General features: G+C 46.5%; 2 protein-coding genes across 2 annotated transcripts in view; one reads left to right on the top strand and one right to left on the bottom strand.

Moving 5' to 3' along the window:
- The window catches only part of PPEF1 (protein phosphatase with EF-hand domain 1), a 29,389-nt gene extending 20,452 nt beyond the window's left edge, over nucleotides 1-8,937 (top strand). The window contains exons 8-16 of the mRNA XM_009648814.2: nucleotides 189-225; nucleotides 675-824; nucleotides 2,941-3,141; nucleotides 4,574-4,759; nucleotides 5,407-5,549; nucleotides 6,135-6,241; nucleotides 7,213-7,376; nucleotides 8,194-8,278; nucleotides 8,744-8,937. Coding sequence (XP_009647109.2) covers nucleotides 189-225; nucleotides 675-824; nucleotides 2,941-3,141; nucleotides 4,574-4,759; nucleotides 5,407-5,549; nucleotides 6,135-6,241; nucleotides 7,213-7,376; nucleotides 8,194-8,278; nucleotides 8,744-8,937 — 1,267 coding nt within the window. The remainder of the gene's footprint in view (nucleotides 1-188; nucleotides 226-674; nucleotides 825-2,940; nucleotides 3,142-4,573; nucleotides 4,760-5,406; nucleotides 5,550-6,134; nucleotides 6,242-7,212; nucleotides 7,377-8,193; nucleotides 8,279-8,743) is intronic.
- A 3,229-nt stretch (nucleotides 8,938-12,166) lies between these two features.
- PHKA2 (phosphorylase kinase regulatory subunit alpha 2) overlaps nucleotides 12,167-19,255 on the bottom strand; it is a 40,623-nt gene continuing 33,534 nt past the window's right edge. Inside the window, exons 27-30 of the mRNA XM_009648803.2 lie at nucleotides 18,512-18,679; nucleotides 16,792-16,845; nucleotides 15,210-15,410; nucleotides 12,167-14,693 (exon numbers count right to left, since the gene is read on the bottom strand). Coding sequence (XP_009647098.1) covers nucleotides 14,520-14,693; nucleotides 15,210-15,410; nucleotides 16,792-16,845; nucleotides 18,512-18,679 — 597 coding nt within the window. The 3' untranslated portion in view covers nucleotides 12,167-14,519. The remainder of the gene's footprint in view (nucleotides 14,694-15,209; nucleotides 15,411-16,791; nucleotides 16,846-18,511; nucleotides 18,680-19,255) is intronic.

The following is a 19,255-nucleotide window of genomic DNA, read 5'->3' as shown; positions in this document are numbered from 1 at the left end:
GATCTTTTGTACGTACAAGAAATCAGTTTAACTCAGTTCTTGAGACAGAGCAGAAGATAGCACATTTAAACAGAGGTGAGACAGAAAAGCAGGAGAAAAAGGGGATAGAAAACTCCTGGCAAACACTATAGAAAACCATACAGAAGGGATGTACTGATAACCATTTTGTGATGTTGTCCTGTTTTCAGATATGGCTTCACAAAAGAAGTTTCAAAGAAGTACAAGGTAGGATTCCTCCTCCTTCCCCTATATTTTCTTTGTAGTCTTGCACATGTAAAATGAAACGTGTAAACAAGGAAAATTCCAACCAATTCAGGCGTAATACAGAATGACTTTAGCAACATAGTTGGAATTATTTTGGATTATCAGTGGAATAACTGACAAAATTTTAAGCATTAGCCTTCTATGCTCAGAGATCTATGGGATGAAATAACATCCATAAGGCGACTCAAGAACACAAGAAGAGGTGCACACGAAAGAAAAAGGAAATGCTATAGAGACAATCAAATGACCCTAAAGTAAATGGCAGAACGTGTTGGTCACTGTTGCAGTTCAGGGTGTCACCTGGACAGAACTGTTCATACAGACTGTGGCAGGCACTTCAGCAAAATCTTGAACTGAAAAGTAACAGAATCTGCCAGAAATAGGGTCTAATATAACAGTATGTTTTACAGGACCATGGGAAACAGATTTTGTGTCTTCTGCGAGATGTCTTTAGCTGGCTTCCCCTCGCCACTATAATTGATAGCAAAGTTCTTATCCTACACGGAGGGATTTCAGACACCACAGATTTGGATTTCCTGAATGCGCTTGAGAGACATAAGGTAAGAGATCATATTCATGGGGGGGGTAATTTCGTTTTCTTTAAAAAATTTAGCAGTACAAATGCTAAGATCAAATTGTTTGCATTAGGAAAGGAAATGGATGCTGTATAAGGCAAGTAAGGAAAAAAAAAAAGAGTCTTGTTTTTCTTCAGAATCAGTGTTTAGGAACGAAGGTTTCAGTAGGTGTTGGGAGCCAATTGTTTGGCTGCTGTAAAATAACACGGGTCTTTTAACTTTAAAATAGCTAAAACCACTTTAGATACCTCCTTCCTGCCATGATGACGCATTAGCCAGAAAGTACGAAAAGAACTTAATTCTCAGGCATTTCTGAATACTTTAGAAATCAGTCTAGACACATCTTTTTAGCACTGCCTTTTGTCCTGGGGCTGTGCTTCTGCCATCTGTTGTGTGGGGGAAGTTCTCCACCTGTGAGGCGCTTCCTTGGCAGCAGCTGAGCTTTGCACATGTGGGTGAGCCTTTCCAGCAGGATCAAACTTGGGGACCTGGCCTTGAGAAAACAGAAACTACTGCTTTTCAGGGATTTAGAAAACAGAAATGTCCAATTTTTTTTCTGAAATGGTGAACAAACACAGCTCTTTCAAATCAGTGGAAAATGGTGTGGGATTTGGTCTTCATTTGGACAACTAAATCAAGATATCTGCTTGGGAGCGAGGTGCATAGGTTCCTTATAATCAATGGAGATTCAGTAGATCTGGTGGAGATCCAGGTCTTATCATTGCTCAGACATAGGTCTCCAGTGCTTTTCGTGGAAGCACCCCGTAGCCAAGGGATGTCCCCTCTGGAGAAAGTCTCTGCAGGTCTCCTTCACCAGTCTCCTTCAGGTCTGGTTCATATCTGCCCACCTCACACTAACTCACAGACGTGGTAGAGCATCCCAGATGGCACAGGATACATACGTTTAAGCAGCCTTGCGTGCCTTGTCATTAGTGTCTGTGGAATCTATTTATTTCATCCTCATGCTTTCTAATACAGAAATAAATGCTTTCCGGGACACTCAGGTGTATCTCTGTTTCTTAAAGATGTGAAAAAGGGCAATGAATACTGGTCATCTGAGCCTAGGCTCTGTTGGCTATACCACTGTACACTAAAATTGGGTGCCTAACTACAGATGTAGGTGTCTTAACTGTGAGCTGAGTTCTGCCCACGCTTTCACCAAGGCTGGTCTTAGCATGTTACTAATGTGGTATGTGTGGAACGCAGAATTAACAGGTCAAAGTTGCTGCCACAGGAAGGCATTGCTAATGAGACACTTGTGGGCCATGACTCAGGGCAGTATCACTCAAGGCCAACTGATGCCTTTTAATTGGTACAGCTGGCAACTGACAGGTCTCAAATACTGGTCAGTGCACTGGGGAATAACCCAGTGCTTTGCATTTTGTTTTGCATCAGTCCTTTTCGGTTGAAGAGTAGAATTTGGCGGGGGGAGGTTTGTTGTTGGGGTTTTTTATTCAGAAAATGAGCTAGTATGAGAAAATTCAAAGTGAGAAGAAAAGATACTCCCTGGAGAAGAGTCTGTATTAATGGGCGTTCATGGAGCCGTAGCACACAGCTCCAAAAAAGCAAATGCCCTTGCATATTGGAGGAGGTTGATTTAACAGTGAAAGGGCCTGATGTAGTACTTCATCAATTTCACTGCTATCCTCATGATATTCCATTGGTTTCAGCCAAATTAACCTAGCAGCATGCTACCGTATCAGAGCAGTAGCGAATGCCGTTTCATCATCAGTACAGCATACACGTGTATTTTCAGTTTCCAGTGAAGCTGGGCACATCAGTGTCTGCCCTGAGCCCAGACCGTACTTGCTGTATCGTGAGGCCTTGTGATTGACTGTGGCTTGGAATGAGTCTGTGTGTCTTGATAAGAATATGAGAGCAGTTCGGAAGAGGCTGGTTGCTGATAGATATAAAGTAAAATTTCTGCAAGTGCCAAACACTGCAGCTTCCACCAAACCTTTGAGTTCAGGACATTATGGGAGTTCGGTATTGAGTACAGGAAATGAGAACTGATGTGCCTTTCAGCTGACATCTCTGTATTATCTTTATGTTCTGGTAACTCTTTCAATGTTGTTTTTTGTTTTGTTTTGTTTTTGTAAAGCTGAAATCTTTGATGCGGCCACCAAAATCAGCGAGAGACAGACAGGACCAAGTGAAGGAGAGAATTCCCACAACCAGACCCAGTGAACATGTTGCCAATCAGAATGTTGCAGGGAAAACACAACATGTCTCTGCATTGGGCTCCACTGAGCCTTCCAGCTCCAATTCACCTTCAGACCCCACCCTGAAGGAATGGAAGCAAGTAGGTGAAACACAAGACAGGCTGATACCAAACCCCTCCTGCCCAAAACCGGCAGGTGCGCTGTTCAGGCAGTATGTTTGAGTCAAAGGGGACTGTCTTTTAATAAGAACCCCATCATTCTTGGGAGTATACTAGCCAGCTAGTAGTTCCTAGGATGCTTTTTGATTGTGATTTTTGCCTTGTGATTTTATACCTTACAAGTACAATTTACCCTGTGTTTTCTTCTCTTAGGAGGAGGAAACTGCTCAGTATGAAATGTGTTTGCATGCCCTCGTGTGGTTGGATCGGTGTTGGCACATACATGGTTGTTAGTTTAAATAGGTCAGACCTTGCAATTGTCGGCGATAGTGATCGCCTTTTTTTGGCTGTGGCTTTGGCAGCTGAATGCTGATACTGTCCAAAAAAAAACCTAATCCTGAGACTTACAGGCCGATTACTCAAGAGTGGGGATTTTTTGTCCCCTGGCTGTTAATTTCCTCTTGAATATTAGAGGCAATATGGAGCTCTTGTCATGCTGTAATTTAATAAAATTGTGACAATTTGAAAAGCTTAATTTGCACAGCAATTTAGAAGCTCAAAACTGAGTTGCATGTAAGTTTATTTTTCTGAGTTTCTCTTCAGACAGCTGCTTGAAGGTGCACACGCTTTGGTTTTGCTTCTTGAGAAGCAAATCCATCTCTGAAAATGTGCTTTCCCAAGATACGTATCTGACCAACTAACTAATGTAATGGGCACAAGCAACCCCTCAAATCTGACGCTCCCCCAGCTAACCAAGCCTCCACTGAGCCACGTGAAGTGGAATGTGTTAGTGTAACCCTTGACCAGTGAGGTTTAAACAAACACATTTTGCCTAATACTTGCTGCTGACTAGAATTATTAGGTTAGGTGACTTTAAACCACGATAATTCATCCTCATGTCTGTAAACCTTGTTTCAAAACATGAGCTAACCCAACTCAATAAAGCCAAAGGCAACTCTTGTCATGTTTAGAGCAGGCACTCCCAAGCTCAGTTTAGGTAAAACCACCCACCTATGTGGTTATCAGGTCTGTGGTGAGAAAGAGAAAATGCCTCGCACCTACATGCAAAGGCGGCAGCTATTGCTCTCTTTGAAATAGCCTGGGTACCATTCCTGATGCACCTACCCGCATCTGGAAACTCCAGCTGTAAAAGAAGGTACATTTCTGAAATAATTATCTGAAAAAGTTCATCCCAAATCTAGGTAGTGTTTCTTCAGAAAAGTAGAACAAAAGTTTCAGCCCCCAAAAATGCCCTGCTGAAGGGAAGGAAGAAAATACAAAGCCTACTTGCTAGCTCAGGTGTGTTTTCTCCCTGTACTGTGGGGCTTTTGCCATGGCCAGTACTTCAGACAGCCATAGCCTGTCAGTCCTCACTTCCTACCCGTCCTTACTTGCTTGAGTTTGCTCTTTACAGATCCTTGACATTCTCTGGAGTGATCCAAGAAGCCAAAAGGGCTGTACACCAAACAAGTGTCGAGGAGGAGGTTGTTACTTTGGCCCTGATGTCACTGCCAAGCTGTTTGAAAGGTATAATCTGAAGATGCTCATCAGGTCTCATGAATTTAAGCCGGAAGGTTATGAGATCAGTCACAATGGGAAGGTAAGAAGCTTCTGTGTTAAGCAGAATTCTCCTGTGAATGTCACAGGCGCATCCACAGTAGATTTTCCTGCAAAGTTAATTAAAAAAACAAGCGACTTCTTTAAAATGGGTTTTGGGGGAATTGTGTGCTAGATAAATGTTAGAACGCATTATGGAGTTCTGACAAACAAAACTCTTTACAGCTTCAGGGAGTGGGGACTGGCTTATTACTCATGTGAAAACAAATGAACACCAACAAAATCACTGAGGAGAGTTACATGTAAATATGGTGCAAGAGATGCTCTGAGACTCTAGAAGCCTTTTAACTGAATCGTTTCTCTTCTAGCCCTGCTTTCTGACATGATGTATCAGAAGGCCAGCAAGAATCCTGAAAACCAGGTCTATCTTAGAAAGTGGTTTCTGTTTAACAGCATGTAATATAACACTGCCCTCTGAACTGAAGTCTTCCTATGACAGGCCAAAAATACAGGCCTGGAGCTCTGACTCGAAAAGGGCCAGCAATTTGGTGAACGACATAGTTGTGATCTCTGGTTTCATATGCAGACACTTAATTTTGCAACCTGCACGTTTTTCTAAGGTCAGTTTCAGAAATTAGTCTCAACAAGAGTTGCTCTAGCCAATCCAGTTTCTTTGTTTCCTCTGATCAGGTTATCACTATATTTTCTGCCTCTAACTATTACGAAGAGGGGAGCAACCGGGGAGCATACATCAAACTGAATCCTGAACTGGTTCCTCGGTTTGTACAGTATCGAGTCAGCAAGCACACACGCAGGCAGAATCTTCGGGAGAGGTAAAGCTGTGTGTTGTATGCAGTGAACATGTACTCACTTATAGGCACCTGTTTTCCATGTTTTTCTATTTTACAACTTAAAAATGAATACAGTAGACAAAATATGTTCTAAGTACTCCAACTTGGTTTTCTGAGAAACTCCTGAAGGTAATTAGACATGGTAAGCGGTTAGACCAGACAATTGTCAGGGACTTGTAAAGGGCCTGCGCCTGTCTGTCAGGTCTGCTTTAAGGCTGCAGCATTAATCTGGACAAATCCTGTTATGAATTGAGTCCAAAAAGTTTATCATGACAGCTTTGCCATGCCTAGCACTGTGGTCCGATTTACTAAAGCAAAGCAGCTTAGAATTACCTGCATAAACTCGATTATCTCATAAGTTCAGATTATTCTTATGGAGCTTTGTTTTGTTGGTTGGTTTGTTGGGGTTTTGGTTTGGTTTGGTTTTTTTCCCAGTGTTGTCTTTTGATGACCCTAAACATACAACATGCTAAAGGATATAAGAATTTGATAATGAATGGTAAAAAGCATAAAGTGCTAGAGAATTTAAACCCTTCAATGATCTGCTCTGCATTTTTTTCCTCCTAGGGTGGGTACAATTGAATCATCTGCCTTACAGTCCTTACGAGAGAAGATTTACGCTCACAGGTCTGAACTCACTAGTGCTTTTGCACAGTATGACCTCAATGGCACAGGTAACGCTACCTCTCTGTCCAGTTGCCGCTGGGGAAAACAGCTTCCATGTGCGTGTGGGGCAGAGGGGGCAGACGCCTTGGAGAGAGGTCCTGCCTGCCAGTGTAAGGCTGGAGGGCAGCAGGGGCTGGTTGATCCTATGTTCTTCCTGATTACAGTGGAGGAGAGGTGTTAGCAAGCGCTGAGTCCCAGAAAACAGCCTGAGGGGAAGAAGCTTTAAGTAGGTACAAGAAAACATCTGAAACACATGGGCAGATAAGGAAATGGTGTTTGTTGTTGGGCAGAGAGTTTGGGCAGGCAAATCCAGCTCCAGAAGCTCCAAGGTCACCACCTTCACTTAGGAGTGTCTTCAGATGTCAGACAGGGACAGGGTCTCAGGTGAGGGGGAACTGGTCTCCTTACGAGCCTGGGAGATAGCTGAGTAAAGTTGACTGGCTATGCCACTGGGAGACACGCGTTCACCCATCAGCTGAAGAAACATCAGTGGTAAGTTGATACATGAACCTTTTACGCAGGAGCGAGGAGTTAGTGATTTCTAGCACAAATACAACTTTTCCTCATGACGGCTTCGCACTTGATTGGGTTGTCATCGGTGCCCCTAAAAGGGCAATCGATAAGCGATGGTAGTGTTTCTTTGGCCACTGAACAACTGTTTAATGTATTTCTGTCTTGTTGGGTTTTCAGCGACATAGGTCTCCATACTTGCAGTTCAGTTCCAATCTGAAGTACTCTTCGTGGCATAATCTGGTTTTCTCAAAAGGTATTAAAACATGCTCATCATCACGATAGCATCACAAAGTTGTTGAGGTTGGAAGGGAAATGTCTAGTCCAACCCCCGCCGCTCATCATAGCAAGGGTTTTTATCCCAGGGTTAGGAGAAAATGTTTATCTTAAGAAGGGCAGAAGGCATGCTGGTACCGATTTGTGCTGCGTCGCGCACCACTTGTAACCACGAACTGACCCCTTCCGGCAGGTAAGATTTCTGTCAATGACTGGGCTGCAGCGATGGAGTCTGTCCTACAGCTGGAACTGCCCTGGAGGATGCTGCGGTCTCACCTAGCACACATGAACCCGGATGGAGAAGTTGACTTCATGTCATGTTTTTATGATTTGAAAATAGGTCAACCTATAAAAGAGGTAAGGAGGAAAACGCCTCCTCGCTGATCTTGGAGGAACAGCTTTTGGTGCAGTCTGAGGCACAAGGCAGTGGTTTGGCCAATCAGGTAGACATCTACAGCTGAACTAGTTGCCGAGCTTCCTTGTATAGTCACGGGAGGGAAATGAGCACTGCTAGGGTACGAATCATCGTTCCCTGCTAAGGTAGGTGCTTAAAATAGGTCGGATGAATCACAAGCTAGAACTGCTTCTTACTTTCTGTTGACTCTCAAGGGCGTTTAGATAACGCAGCTGAGGAGATGCGACAAATCCTACCCAGCGCACGCAACCCTCGCTCTGTGAGATGAGCTTGTAAATTGTGCTCCAGAGCTGATTCGGGCACCTGTAGGAGGAAGTCACAGTTGTAGCTGGACTTCGAGATGCTTAATGGAAGCTGAGGTCTCTTCTACAGGGTCCAGTTGTTACTGAGCGGCTCTGCAGTGCTTTGGTACTTGGCTGTATCCATCATTTTTCTGAACAGCTTTGTATGCGTGCATGGCGCACAGCAGCTTCCCTAGCTCATCCCTATTTCCACAAATAATCACTGAAGGTAGGAGGTGTGAAGGGCTCCTCCCCCCCATGCCCCACCATCTGAAAGTGACAGGTTTGAGCTGATTATTCCTCAGGGCATGACACAATGTCATTCCAGGGAACTTGAGCATAACGATTTCCCCCCCCCGCCCCCCCCAACATTTGAGATATTAAACTGGGAGCATAGATTTGGATAGTACATATTCTGTTGGTTAGACTAACTCAAACCAAGGTCTGAACAGTTTTGTGTATGGGATTTCAAAACCAGGTTCAGCCGGCTTTGGTGGAAACACTGTGCAGATACAGAAAGGATCTGGAGATCATCTTTAACGTCATTGACAAAGATCACTCCGGTAAGTCTAGGTACCAGCTCTAGGAAGCCTATACCAGTTCCCTCTCCCCACTGTGTTTCCTCCTTAAGGCTTCTAAATATAGAGGAACCAGAGGTGATGTCATTTTTCCAGTTTCATGAAGACTAATTTAAGCAGTCGGGCTGTAGCCATATAAGGGACAGCGCACAGAGCCGAACTTGAGAAAAAAATTCTCACATATTCTCCAGTGCTGGCTTCACTCGTTTGGGGGCTTCTTCTCCCTTCCACTCTCACTTGCAGTATTCACTGCTTTCTCAATTCCACTGTTGAAAGCATTAGATCATCACCTGAGGTAAAAATGTGCCTCAGTCATGAAATCACAACACGCAGCTAAGCCATGGTGGGCAGGTAACTTCCTTGCAGCGAAGGAGGTGCACGTGCATGCACACGGGTGGGTACGCAGGAAGGGGGCACTGGGAAAAGCGATCTGCTGTCTGTCTCCCTCAGGTCTGATTTCTCTTGAGGAGTTTGGCCAGACATGGAAGCTCTTCACTTCTCACCTGGGCATCGACGTATACGACGAATCCCTCGACAAGTTAGTCCTCAGCATCGACTACAACAAAGACGGCCACATTGACTTCAATGAATTTCTAGAGGCCTTTCACGTGGTTCACAGACTGGAGAAAAAGGCGAACTCGTGAAAAGGCAGAACTTCCTGTGGGCTGCCTTGCAAGCTCGCTTTCCCAGCCTTAGTCAGAAGCGGTCTGGGAAACCAATTTCCTGACCAACAAACAATAAATGGGCTGCTTGAAACGGTAAGCACCGCGCTCGCTGTGTAAGCCTTTATTTAGTCCCTGCTGGATGACACATACCTGCTAGTAATGAGACAGAAGAGATACAAACCCACTGCCTATAGTCTGTCTGTCACTGCCACATCAGGACCTTCCGACCCATCCTCCCCCTTGGTGGCAACTCCCCCATCAGCCAGCCCTGTGCACGCTGCCACGGGCACAGTCGAGCTGGCAGCAGGAGAGCCTTTGGTACGTTCCTTTCCGCACCCCTTGGCGCCAGCTGAGCAACAGCAGTGGTGGCCACAAGGAGCATACTGGGCTCTCCCTGGGACGTAACTGGCAGGACGGTGGCCTGCCCTGGGTTAGCCCAGCCGGGAGAGGAAAAGAGGGAAGAGGCACGGAGGTGATGTAGGCAGTGCTGCATTCCATCCCGCTCTTTGCATGACGCAGCGAGATCAAACCCTTGCAGGCCCCGGGCTAGGCTGCGTGAAGTTTGCAGGCACAACTCAAAAGCACTGGGTTGAAAGGTGTTCACACTTGCACTAGCTTTCCTCTTGTGACCAGCTGCTTTTGCCTGCAGTGGCTGGGGTCTGGAGATAAGAAACAGTCGTAACGTGTCACCTTAATCACAGCGTGTTAATGTGACGTACGCTAGATCGCAAAATAAAGCTGTAGCTTTCATGGTTACGTGTGTGAGTGGCGTCTTTTTGCCTGCATTTTGGTATCCTACACATACCAGAGTACAACATACCAGAGTACCACACCATTTTCCTGAAGAGTAACTGCACCACTTTAAAGCAGATGTGTAAGAACACAAAAGGAAACAAATTTTGATACTACTGAACCTAAATATTCTTGCATATAATCAAGCATAAATTCTTTACCAAGTAAACCGAGAAGACTGAGTTTTTGGAACGTGGCAAGCTGGAAGAGTCCAGTGTCCCAGCCCCCCCCAGACTGCAAGCCAGATTCCCATTCTTGCACGTACCACCCTGCCCGCTCCTGGTGGGGAGAGCAGGGAGAGCTGGACCTCATCCTCTTGCACACTGCAGGCTGAAAGCAACACGCCCCTGCAAAGCGGAGTGCAGCCAGACCAGGAGCTTTACGAAAACAGCATCACCTCATTCAGCCTTGGTAAGTGCAACATCCACAAATTGCTTTTTGGGTAGGAAAAAGCTCTAGCCTTGCCCGCCTTTAAATTTTAATAGCGAAAGATAAGCTAAGTAAAGCAGCTAGGTTAAGTAAAGTAGCTAGGTTTTATTTAGTAACAGTGTCAAAAGTACAAAAAAAAAAAAAAGCATCCTTCCCAGTTCATCATCACAGAATGTAACAGTAGCCCCAGCATAAGGTATTGCAGTCTTTCTTAAATTTTATTTTCTACAATTAAATACAAAATACTTTTCCAGAAGATGAATGAATAAACATGCACACTTATTTCTATTGCTGGGGGGGCGGGGGGAGGAAGAAGAATCTTTTAATAGTGCAAACAAAATTTACAGAAAAATTTTAAGGGCATTGGTAATATTGAATGTGTGGTTTTAGCATGCATTTATTCTGATCTATGGCCTGTGAGGATGGGTCCCACCTTATTCCAGTGGTGTGGCAAAAAGGCTCCACCTAAGGTGGACAAATGCCACGGCATGTGGTGGGACCTCACTTCCCACCATCAGTTTCCTTGCTCTGGAGCCCTCCTTGCCACCAGAAGAGAGGGCAGAAGCGGGGTGGGCAGTATAGAGGCGGGAGCGCAGTGGCGCAGCTGACAGCCCCTGGCTTCGATGTCCCCCTCTAACGACGTCCCCCTGAAGCCACCCAGGCGTGAAGGGGAAGGACGCTGGCCTGGAGGGATCACCTCCCGGGAGGGGGAGTAAGGGCACGGATGCAAGGCCCTGCTTCATGCAGCAGGCAGCGAGAAGAGGCTTCCAGGGATGCAGAACTGGCATGGGAGAGAGCCGAGTCATTGGGCCAGAAAAGGAGCGAGCCTGCCCCACCAGCTGCTGGGGCACCCCAAGGGGGGTGCGGGGAGTAACTGTGAAACATCCCACGCCAGGAATAAAAGCCGCTCGAGACAAACTGGGGGTGGGAGAGAGCCTGGCTACTTGTACTTAAATCTGAACCGTTCCAGCTGAAGCTCTTCTTCCATAACCCCCACCCCCAAGCTTTTTTTTTTTTTTTTTTAATCCCACAATTAAACACAGCAGCTACTTAGTATTACAGCTGTGAGCAGTCTGCAGCTGCATACCCAAGCTCTTGCCCTACAGGCGCAGTCCGTCCTACACCACCACCAGTGGCACCTCTCCTGCTTTCAGGGCAACTCTGCTCTGACCTCCGGACCAGGCCAGGAGTGCCCGGTGTTGGACCTGGGCTGACCCAGGCTCCCGCTTCACCAAGCCCCCTGGCTGCCGCTGGCAGGGCAACACAGTCCCCATGCCCCGTGCCCACAGGGGTGCAGCCCAGGTGCTTCACTACCCACCGTGGAACGTGGCTGCCCCTTGTTGGGACTGTGCAGCTCACCTCCACCCCCCCTCCAGGAACAAGCAGGGCTCTTTCCCCGAGCAAGGAGACCACAATTAGCAGGGCAGAAGCCAGACAAACTTTGTACCCCAACCATTACATTTTCCCACTTGCTTGTAGGAGCAGCAGCAGCAGCAGAGAAGGAAAGATGAGCCACTTCTCATCTGTCCAGTTTGACAAACTCAGGTCATTTGCACAGCATCAGGGAGAAGGAAACAGCGGTGAGGCAGCGAGCAGGGAGGGCGCTGGCCTGGAGGAGCTGGGTTGGGGCCCGCATGCGGCACGTGTTCCGAGCTGGCCACCGCTCATTATTCTGGCCAGCGGCCCCAACCAGCCCCATTTTCTGCTTGCAGGCGTGCCCAGCTGCCCCCCCGAGCCATGTCCGTGCTTCTGTCCCTGCAGATGCAAACTGCTTAAGGCAGCAGCAGCCCTTCCTATTACCACATAAATACCTTCGAAGCACCTGCACTCCACCTGAGAACTGATCATGATGTTCAGAAATATGCCAAAACCTCGGGTCACACCATGAATTTCAAATTAAAGATACCAGTGACACTCCCATTTAAAAAAAAAAAAAAAAAAAAAAAAAGTTAAGGGGTGTCCAGGTACATTTGGCCACAGGCTCAATTGCTTCAGACTTGACTGCAGCTGCATGTAAAACCAACGTCCTTCACCCTTCTTGTTTCTGAAAACAAGCTCAGCTGTAGGTAAAAATAAATAAATAAATAAAAGCCTCTGAGGGGCAATCGCCTCGCATTTCTCACAACCTAGGATTCAACAAGAAAAGCAAAATGAACTGCTACCACTGCCTTTTCGCATGATACCGGATAGAACAAGAAATCATCACACGGGCTCTTGTGCGCTCACCCTCTGCACTGTCACATCTGCTTAAACTAGACAAGGATTTTACTTTCCTTTACTGGGAAACACGCTAAGTGATCTCTCATGATACATACAAAAAGGTAAAAAACCCAAAAAACAAAACCACAATGAAGCCAAAACCCTACAGAACAGGCACCACGCCAATAAAATGACTTCCACATCCAAGCGCTACCGGAACCGTACCTGTGCACGAGCCCCTCAGCAGGCCCACAGGTTTCCCGGTGGCTCACACAGTACGCGCCTCTCGCAGAGCATCCCGTCCAAGGGCTCCCAGGCCCTGGCACCACCCAGCTCTGCCGGGCTCTGCAAAAACATGACATCACCTCCTAAGGCCTCCCGTACCTTCGCTCTCTTGAGCAAGTGTCCAGATGCCGTCACGGCAGCAGCGACTCCACAGAGACACAGCAGGCGGGGGTGGCACAGCCATTGGGAGCTTTGCCTCCCCGGGGCCACGGGTGCTGGGGACTGGCAAGAGAGACAGAGGTGTGTCCTCCCCTCTTTTCATCAAGGTCTTTCGCATAGCTGTACAAAACTGGAACCAAAAACCTCGTGCTCAAAAGCACCATGCACTGTTGCTACCAAAAAAAAAAAAAGTTTTCAAATCTGGTAAAAAAATGGCATAGTTGTGTTTTGAAAGAGCGGAGGGGGTCTCACAGAAATATGCTTATCAGAAAACACTTTGTTTTTATAGGCCCTATCTGCTCTTTTCTCCTCCGCCTGGTAAGACAGAATCACTATGATCCTCTCTGCTCGCACACCTCCATGCTGCTGGGGGAGCCCGTGGCCGTGGGAGAGGCTAAAGCTACAGCCGCTTCCCAAAGCTGTCAGCCAGACCCGTGCTGGCTGGGGGCAAAACAGCAGCACTGACCGGCACAAGGGAAACCACAGCCAACACCTCGAGTAAAGCAGGGTTTTCCCCTCCAGAGGCAGCCTACCTGGTTTCGGTTTAAATGGCCAGGGAGGCACTTCCCTGCAGGACGCACCCTTCTCCTTGCAGCAGCTGGGAGCTGGCAGCTGCTGCAAAAACTGGTTTCCAGTGAACAGATTCAAGGCGCAGGCACTAACCTGGGAGCGGTCTGAAGGGAGACTTCCAGGCAGCCCATCCCCAACGCCATGTGACAAGTGTGACTTCAAATTAAAAAACAAAAAACCAAAAAAACCCCAACAACAAACAAAACAGGAAAGGAAAAAAGCGAGGGGAGAAGAGAAACATCAAAGCCTTCCATGAATTCAGGCTGCGCTGGAAGGGTGGCAATTATGCCATTCTTAACTCCGAGGCTATTTGTAAGGGAAAGGATTGTGAGACTTGGAAAGGGTGCTCGAGTGGAAGAGGCTTATCTTGCTCTGTTCAGAGGAAAGCATCACAGGCAGAAAAGTGTCTGTCACCTTGGAGAAGCCGGAGTCCTGAGATTTTGCCTCGAAAGCCCTGGGGATGCAGGGAAGGCAGCCATTTTGTTCAGATTAAAGACAGATGCAGCTCCCCGAGAGAGCCCGTCCTCTCGCATTAGTGGATATTGCAAGACATTTGTCTCTACCGGCGTTAGCCCTGCACTGAACCAGGTGCACATGAGATGAGAATCAGGATAAGCGTGTATTAGAAACATCACCTGCTTATTTCAAGTTATTCCTATTCCTCTAATTTACATTTCCCTGGATGTTTCACACCATACATTAGTGATTCACAACGATGTACATTTACACACAGCAGGAGAAAAATTAATGAATTCCATCACTTCCCTTATTTGGGGGACTTTGTGTCTGAGATACAGCTCTCTCGTTTTATTAAGCCTTTTGATCTCCACAGAGTAATCTGTTTTCCCCTTGGCAGAACTGTGTAATTCTTCCTAATTTAATATGAATTACATTTATGCACTTTGGGCAGAATAAGCCTCATTATTTGTTATTTCTCACACACTCTCTTAAAACCAGGCCAAATTCCACCTACCCGTCCCCCGCAGGTAGGTGTGCACGTAGCACGACTATTGTAAAATACTGAGGTAGTGCACGGCACACACACACGCAGCAGCTAAATGAGAGGTTGGTGTCAGGGAAATGGGGAGAAAGAGCTTCCGAGCCTTCCCTCCCGCGTGAGGCATCGCTTACTGCATCGCACAGCCTGTGCTAGGCAGGAAATCGTGTAAATAAATAATGATGGCTTTCGTCAGGTACGTCATGGTGCCATAGGCCCCACTTGGAGCGCTGTCATAAAAGAAGTGGCAAATTCCTGTGGCCACATCTTTCTCCAGGATCCTGCCAGTAGCTCCGAATGATTTCTGAAAAGACACAAGCCAAGCAGCAGGGCAAGTTAGGCGTGCGTGCTTATTGACTGGAAAAAAACCCGCCACATGATGATTTCGCATTTGCACTCAATACTGAAAGCAGTTCTCCTTTCCCTCATGAAAACCTTTGTCGGGATTATTATAGGACCCACGTGGCTTAGTTGGATCAGGGTAAGTAAATGAGGAACATATAATTTCGTAGATTATTGTCCTGTGGGGGGGAATGGGGAGTGGAATTACTCAGATATTGGTAATTCTAACGCCTTGGTAAAACAAAACTTCAATCTACGCACTTACTTCAGGGCTTGTTAGCCACCACAATGTGGTGGTTAGAAATTTAAGAAAACAATTCTTAAATTAGTTTTCCAAACATATTTCCAGAAGATACTTAAGTGATTTTGTAGGGGAAAAAATAAGGGTAGGATCAAGCTCATCACACATACTAAAGAAAAAGGAGCAGGGGACAATTTCCAAACGGGGAGGCTTCCCACCACTGCCCTTTGAACTCACCAGCTCCTGCAGAAACAGGTCATTGGCCATGTGCACGATTCGATCCACGTGGATGATGCCCCCGATGCTGTTCACCTCGATGTCAGAGAGGAACGTGAGAACGAGAATAGCTTCCACCAAGAGCTGCCTGTACTCAGGCTGGGGTACGTGGTTCAGCACCGACTCCACGTGCACAGCAAACTTGATTTCGCAAGGGGTCATCTGGCAAGTTTGAGTGGAAATGGAAAGAAAAACTGACAAATCCAAAAGACGAGCTCCCCAGATCCTGCAAGCACTTAAACATATGCTCCTCTCTCTCTCTCTGCACACGGGGGCAGACTGACTGAAGCGAACAAAATGTTTGCGCGGCTTTAGCACTTAGCAGAAACTTTTTGTGTTGCTAGGCCCTGATCCTGCGAACAGTTATGCAACTTCCAGCAGGCTGCTCCAGCCCTGCAACCCATCACACACACGGTCTAGTTGCGTACAGGACTGCTGATGCTTAGCTGGCAAATTAACTCTTTGCTCCTCATGCTGCCGTCTCACGCGCTCTGCCTCCTAAGTATCTCTCTGGCATCGCGGGTCAGTCACAAAGCCAAAATTACTGTCGAGTTTTAAAAATAACCACCTGCTTAGAGGGAGTGCTTTTCCACACAGAGATACAGCCGTATTGTTTGCGGAGCAGCCGAATTTGCACTGGCATAGCTGTTACGTGAGAGGCTGCTGCCTTAGGAGGTTTGTGCTTATTTCATCTGATTCCTTGAAACAGGAAAATTAGATACTGTCTAGGTCTGACAGGATAAAAGTATAAGCCTCTTTATCTACACAATAGGAATAAATAAGGCTCTCCATTCTGGGAAAAAAAAAAAAAAAAAAAAAAAAAGGTTTAAATTTGGCAGAAAATTCCAGCTCCTCTCTTCAGCTGCTACCACCATCCCTCAGAAGAAAAGGAAGCCAGAGGCAAATCTGAGGGAACCAGACAGGACAACAGTCCCAGGCACACAAGCACCTCTCTGGAGCCGGCAGATTACTACTGTTCACAAGTTTATTTCATAGATGTGAATTCAAAACTTGCCAGCGTGCCTAAAGACAAAGTGGCAACCCAACTAAGGAAAAAAAAAAATATAAGGAAAGGTTATGGATTTGAAGAGTCAAAGGTTTGGTTAGAAACAACCATCCTTAATTGGCATTCACTTTTGAGACTGTGATGCCAAAACACACTGGCTGCTGCCGCAGCACGTTAAAAAAAAAGCAGCAAGCAATGCACCCGCCTCATTCCAGCCAAGCTGTGCTCTCTCTGCCCGAAGGACTGCCATCAGCCACCCTCCTCCAAGCACCGCTCCCTGGGCGCACGGGGCCAGCGAAGGTGTGCGGAGGGCAGGCTCGGCAAAGGGGAAAACCCACCACAAACCTGCTCCCAGGCCTGCCTGGCAGGAACTCATCTGCACAGCCCCAGGGAAGCCGGCAGAAGCGCCGGGGGAAGGCCCAGATCTTCTCGCCTCCTTAAAACCAAGGATCTGCAACAGCAGCCCTGCCGCATCTTACACTGTCAAACCAAACATTCAGTCACGGGGCTAGAAAAATCATTGGCATTTTACTGTACCTCTCTGGTGGTTGAAGAAGGAAGGACATAGCCATCAATGGACAGACCATGGCACTGAAACAACAACATTTTGACAGTGAACAGAAGTTACAGTTTTTGCAATTAAGTCTGAGTGTTCTCCGATACCAGCCAGTACATAACAATCCTCAGTCAAAAAAACCAAAACAGAAAAATCCCTCCAAAAAACAAAAGCAAAAGCCCACAAAGAGAAAAAAAAAAAAAAAAAAAAAAAAACAACAACCCAACCAAACCCAAACAACAACAACAAAATCTGTTAAAAATATTATTTCACCTTTGCTGAAGAAGTTACTATGCAACCCGGCAAGTGTTAGAAATAGCCTGATGTGACACGTAGAGGGTGTGCTGTGTTCCAGCCTAGCTACTGATGGGGAGGAAAATACTTAAGAAAGCCACTACAGCAAGAGGCAGACAAAGGAGGAAAACAAATCAACAAGAACATTCTGTGGGAAAGGATGTAGAAATAAAAGACAATGCAAAAGCACAACAACAGACTACGAAAGTGAGAACCTTTATTTTTCATTTTCACTAAAACAACATTTAGTTCAGTGTTTGAGATCCAGGGCAACACAACTCAAGGATGTCAACATCTGGTGGTGCTTTGACATGGGCCACCAACAGTGGGGGAGAGGTGGTGTTAGAAATATGAAGTGGTGTACAAGGAAAGGGTGACAAAACCTCAGTGGTGAGAAGGGAGGCTAAGGAATGGCATTTCTGGGTATGTGAGGTACAAAAACACACCAAGAAGAAGAGAGAGCTTTTATGAATAGTCCAAAGAGAGTTTAAGAATGAAATACCGAAGGCAACTTTAATAAGCACAATTGATTTTAACAGCCAGGAAACGATTCCAATACTCCCAGCTATTACGTTAGGTCAGGACAGAAGCGATGCTTACTCTGCTGAAAGATGCCACTAGTAAATAGCCACGAGGCCATATATGACTTGTCATGGCTGACATCAACACTAACAGCTTCAGCACAAGTGATTTTAGAAGGACAACCAAAATCAACCTGAGCTGGCAATGCACATTTTTCCCAACTGTGTAGGCATGAACAGCTCAGCGCTGCAAGGTGCCGAATGCTGGCTTTCATCCAGCAAAGCAGAACCACCGGCGCATAATCACTTTGAAATGAGTAAAAATTCATAATTCCCCTCTCCTCCTTCCTGAAGAGCTGCTGCAACACATTTCCATACCCCTGATCTCCAAGGTGCTGGCAAGGATTACTTTTCACTTAAAAACAAACAAAAAACACATTAAGAATGCCACACAGCTCAAAAGAGCCAGCAAAAGATCTCAAGACATTTTGGAAGAGTCAGTGCAGTTCCCTGCTTCATTCCTGGCAGCCTGTTTGAGGCGGAGCACACGAACTGCGCTGCATTGCAGTGCCCCTCCGAAGCACTGACCACACCTTGCATTAGGCCATGGGTGATGCAAAACAGGCAGTGGTGGAACAGAATCACGGAGCCAAAATTCAGCGGCCAGCCATTTCAGAGAAAAATACACTTTCACACAAGCACGTGAAATTGTGTTAATGGAGCCCCTTTATGTTCAAGAGACACACTCCTACTGATGACTAGTTTCCACTGGTCTTCCAGCTGAACACCAACTTCAACTCCCAGCAACACCCCGCCTCAGGACCACCACCTCCCCAAGTTACCGTACAGCTTGCTTGCTTCCTGCCCTCCACAGCTGTCAACTTACCTTCTGAAGGATTTTCCACACTTTCTCATAAAAGCCAACAGGAACTCTGTTAATAGCACCATCAAGCCGCCTTCTGCGCAGCCACTGCCCTTTTCGGTCACCCTGGCTCGCGTCTCCGTTGGAGCCAGTAGGAGAAGAGCTAGTGGGAGATGATGGAGTACTGCTCCTCTGGAAGAAACGTTAAAGCCTTGGTTAGTTGCTTTCTACCACCCCAAGTGCTACTCCTGGGGAATAAATCATTCTGTTACAGTGCTACCTCAGAACTGGGGAAAAAATACAGGCCATGATGTCATACAAGATGATGGAGCAGGACTGACCCCTTTCGCTCCCCTTCACAACAAGCTTCTCTTCTCCAGTACTCACAATCATTTCTCAACAAATCAGGCAAGCAGTTCAACCAGGCATCACCCAGTACACTTCACTGCTTGGTTCAATGCAAGGCATGACTATTTTGACAAGCGTGAGTTGGCTGCCAGGGCAGCATCACTGGCGTGCAAGATGGTGGGATTTGCAGGCAGGTCTGACTCAGACTTTGGGCACAGTGTTGTAAGAAAACCAAAGGGTCCATGAGTGCAGAAAGAAAGGTCCTCCATGCAAGAAGCTCCATTACAGTAAGTAGATTAAAAATTGACTTAATGTGGTCATGTAATCATCACGCCTGCCTCTCTGTAAGCATCAGTTCTGCTGCCTTTATTGTCACTGCTGCTCTATTATTTTACTCTACCAGACTTGGAGATTAAATTA

The sequence above is a fragment of the Egretta garzetta genome, unplaced genomic scaffold, assembly GCF_000687185.1.
Source record: "Egretta garzetta isolate BGI_Z169 unplaced genomic scaffold, ASM68718v1 scaffold111, whole genome shotgun sequence".
Taxonomy (NCBI): Eukaryota; Metazoa; Chordata; class Aves; order Pelecaniformes; family Ardeidae; genus Egretta; species Egretta garzetta.
This window is presented reverse-complemented; position numbering and strand designations above follow the sequence as displayed.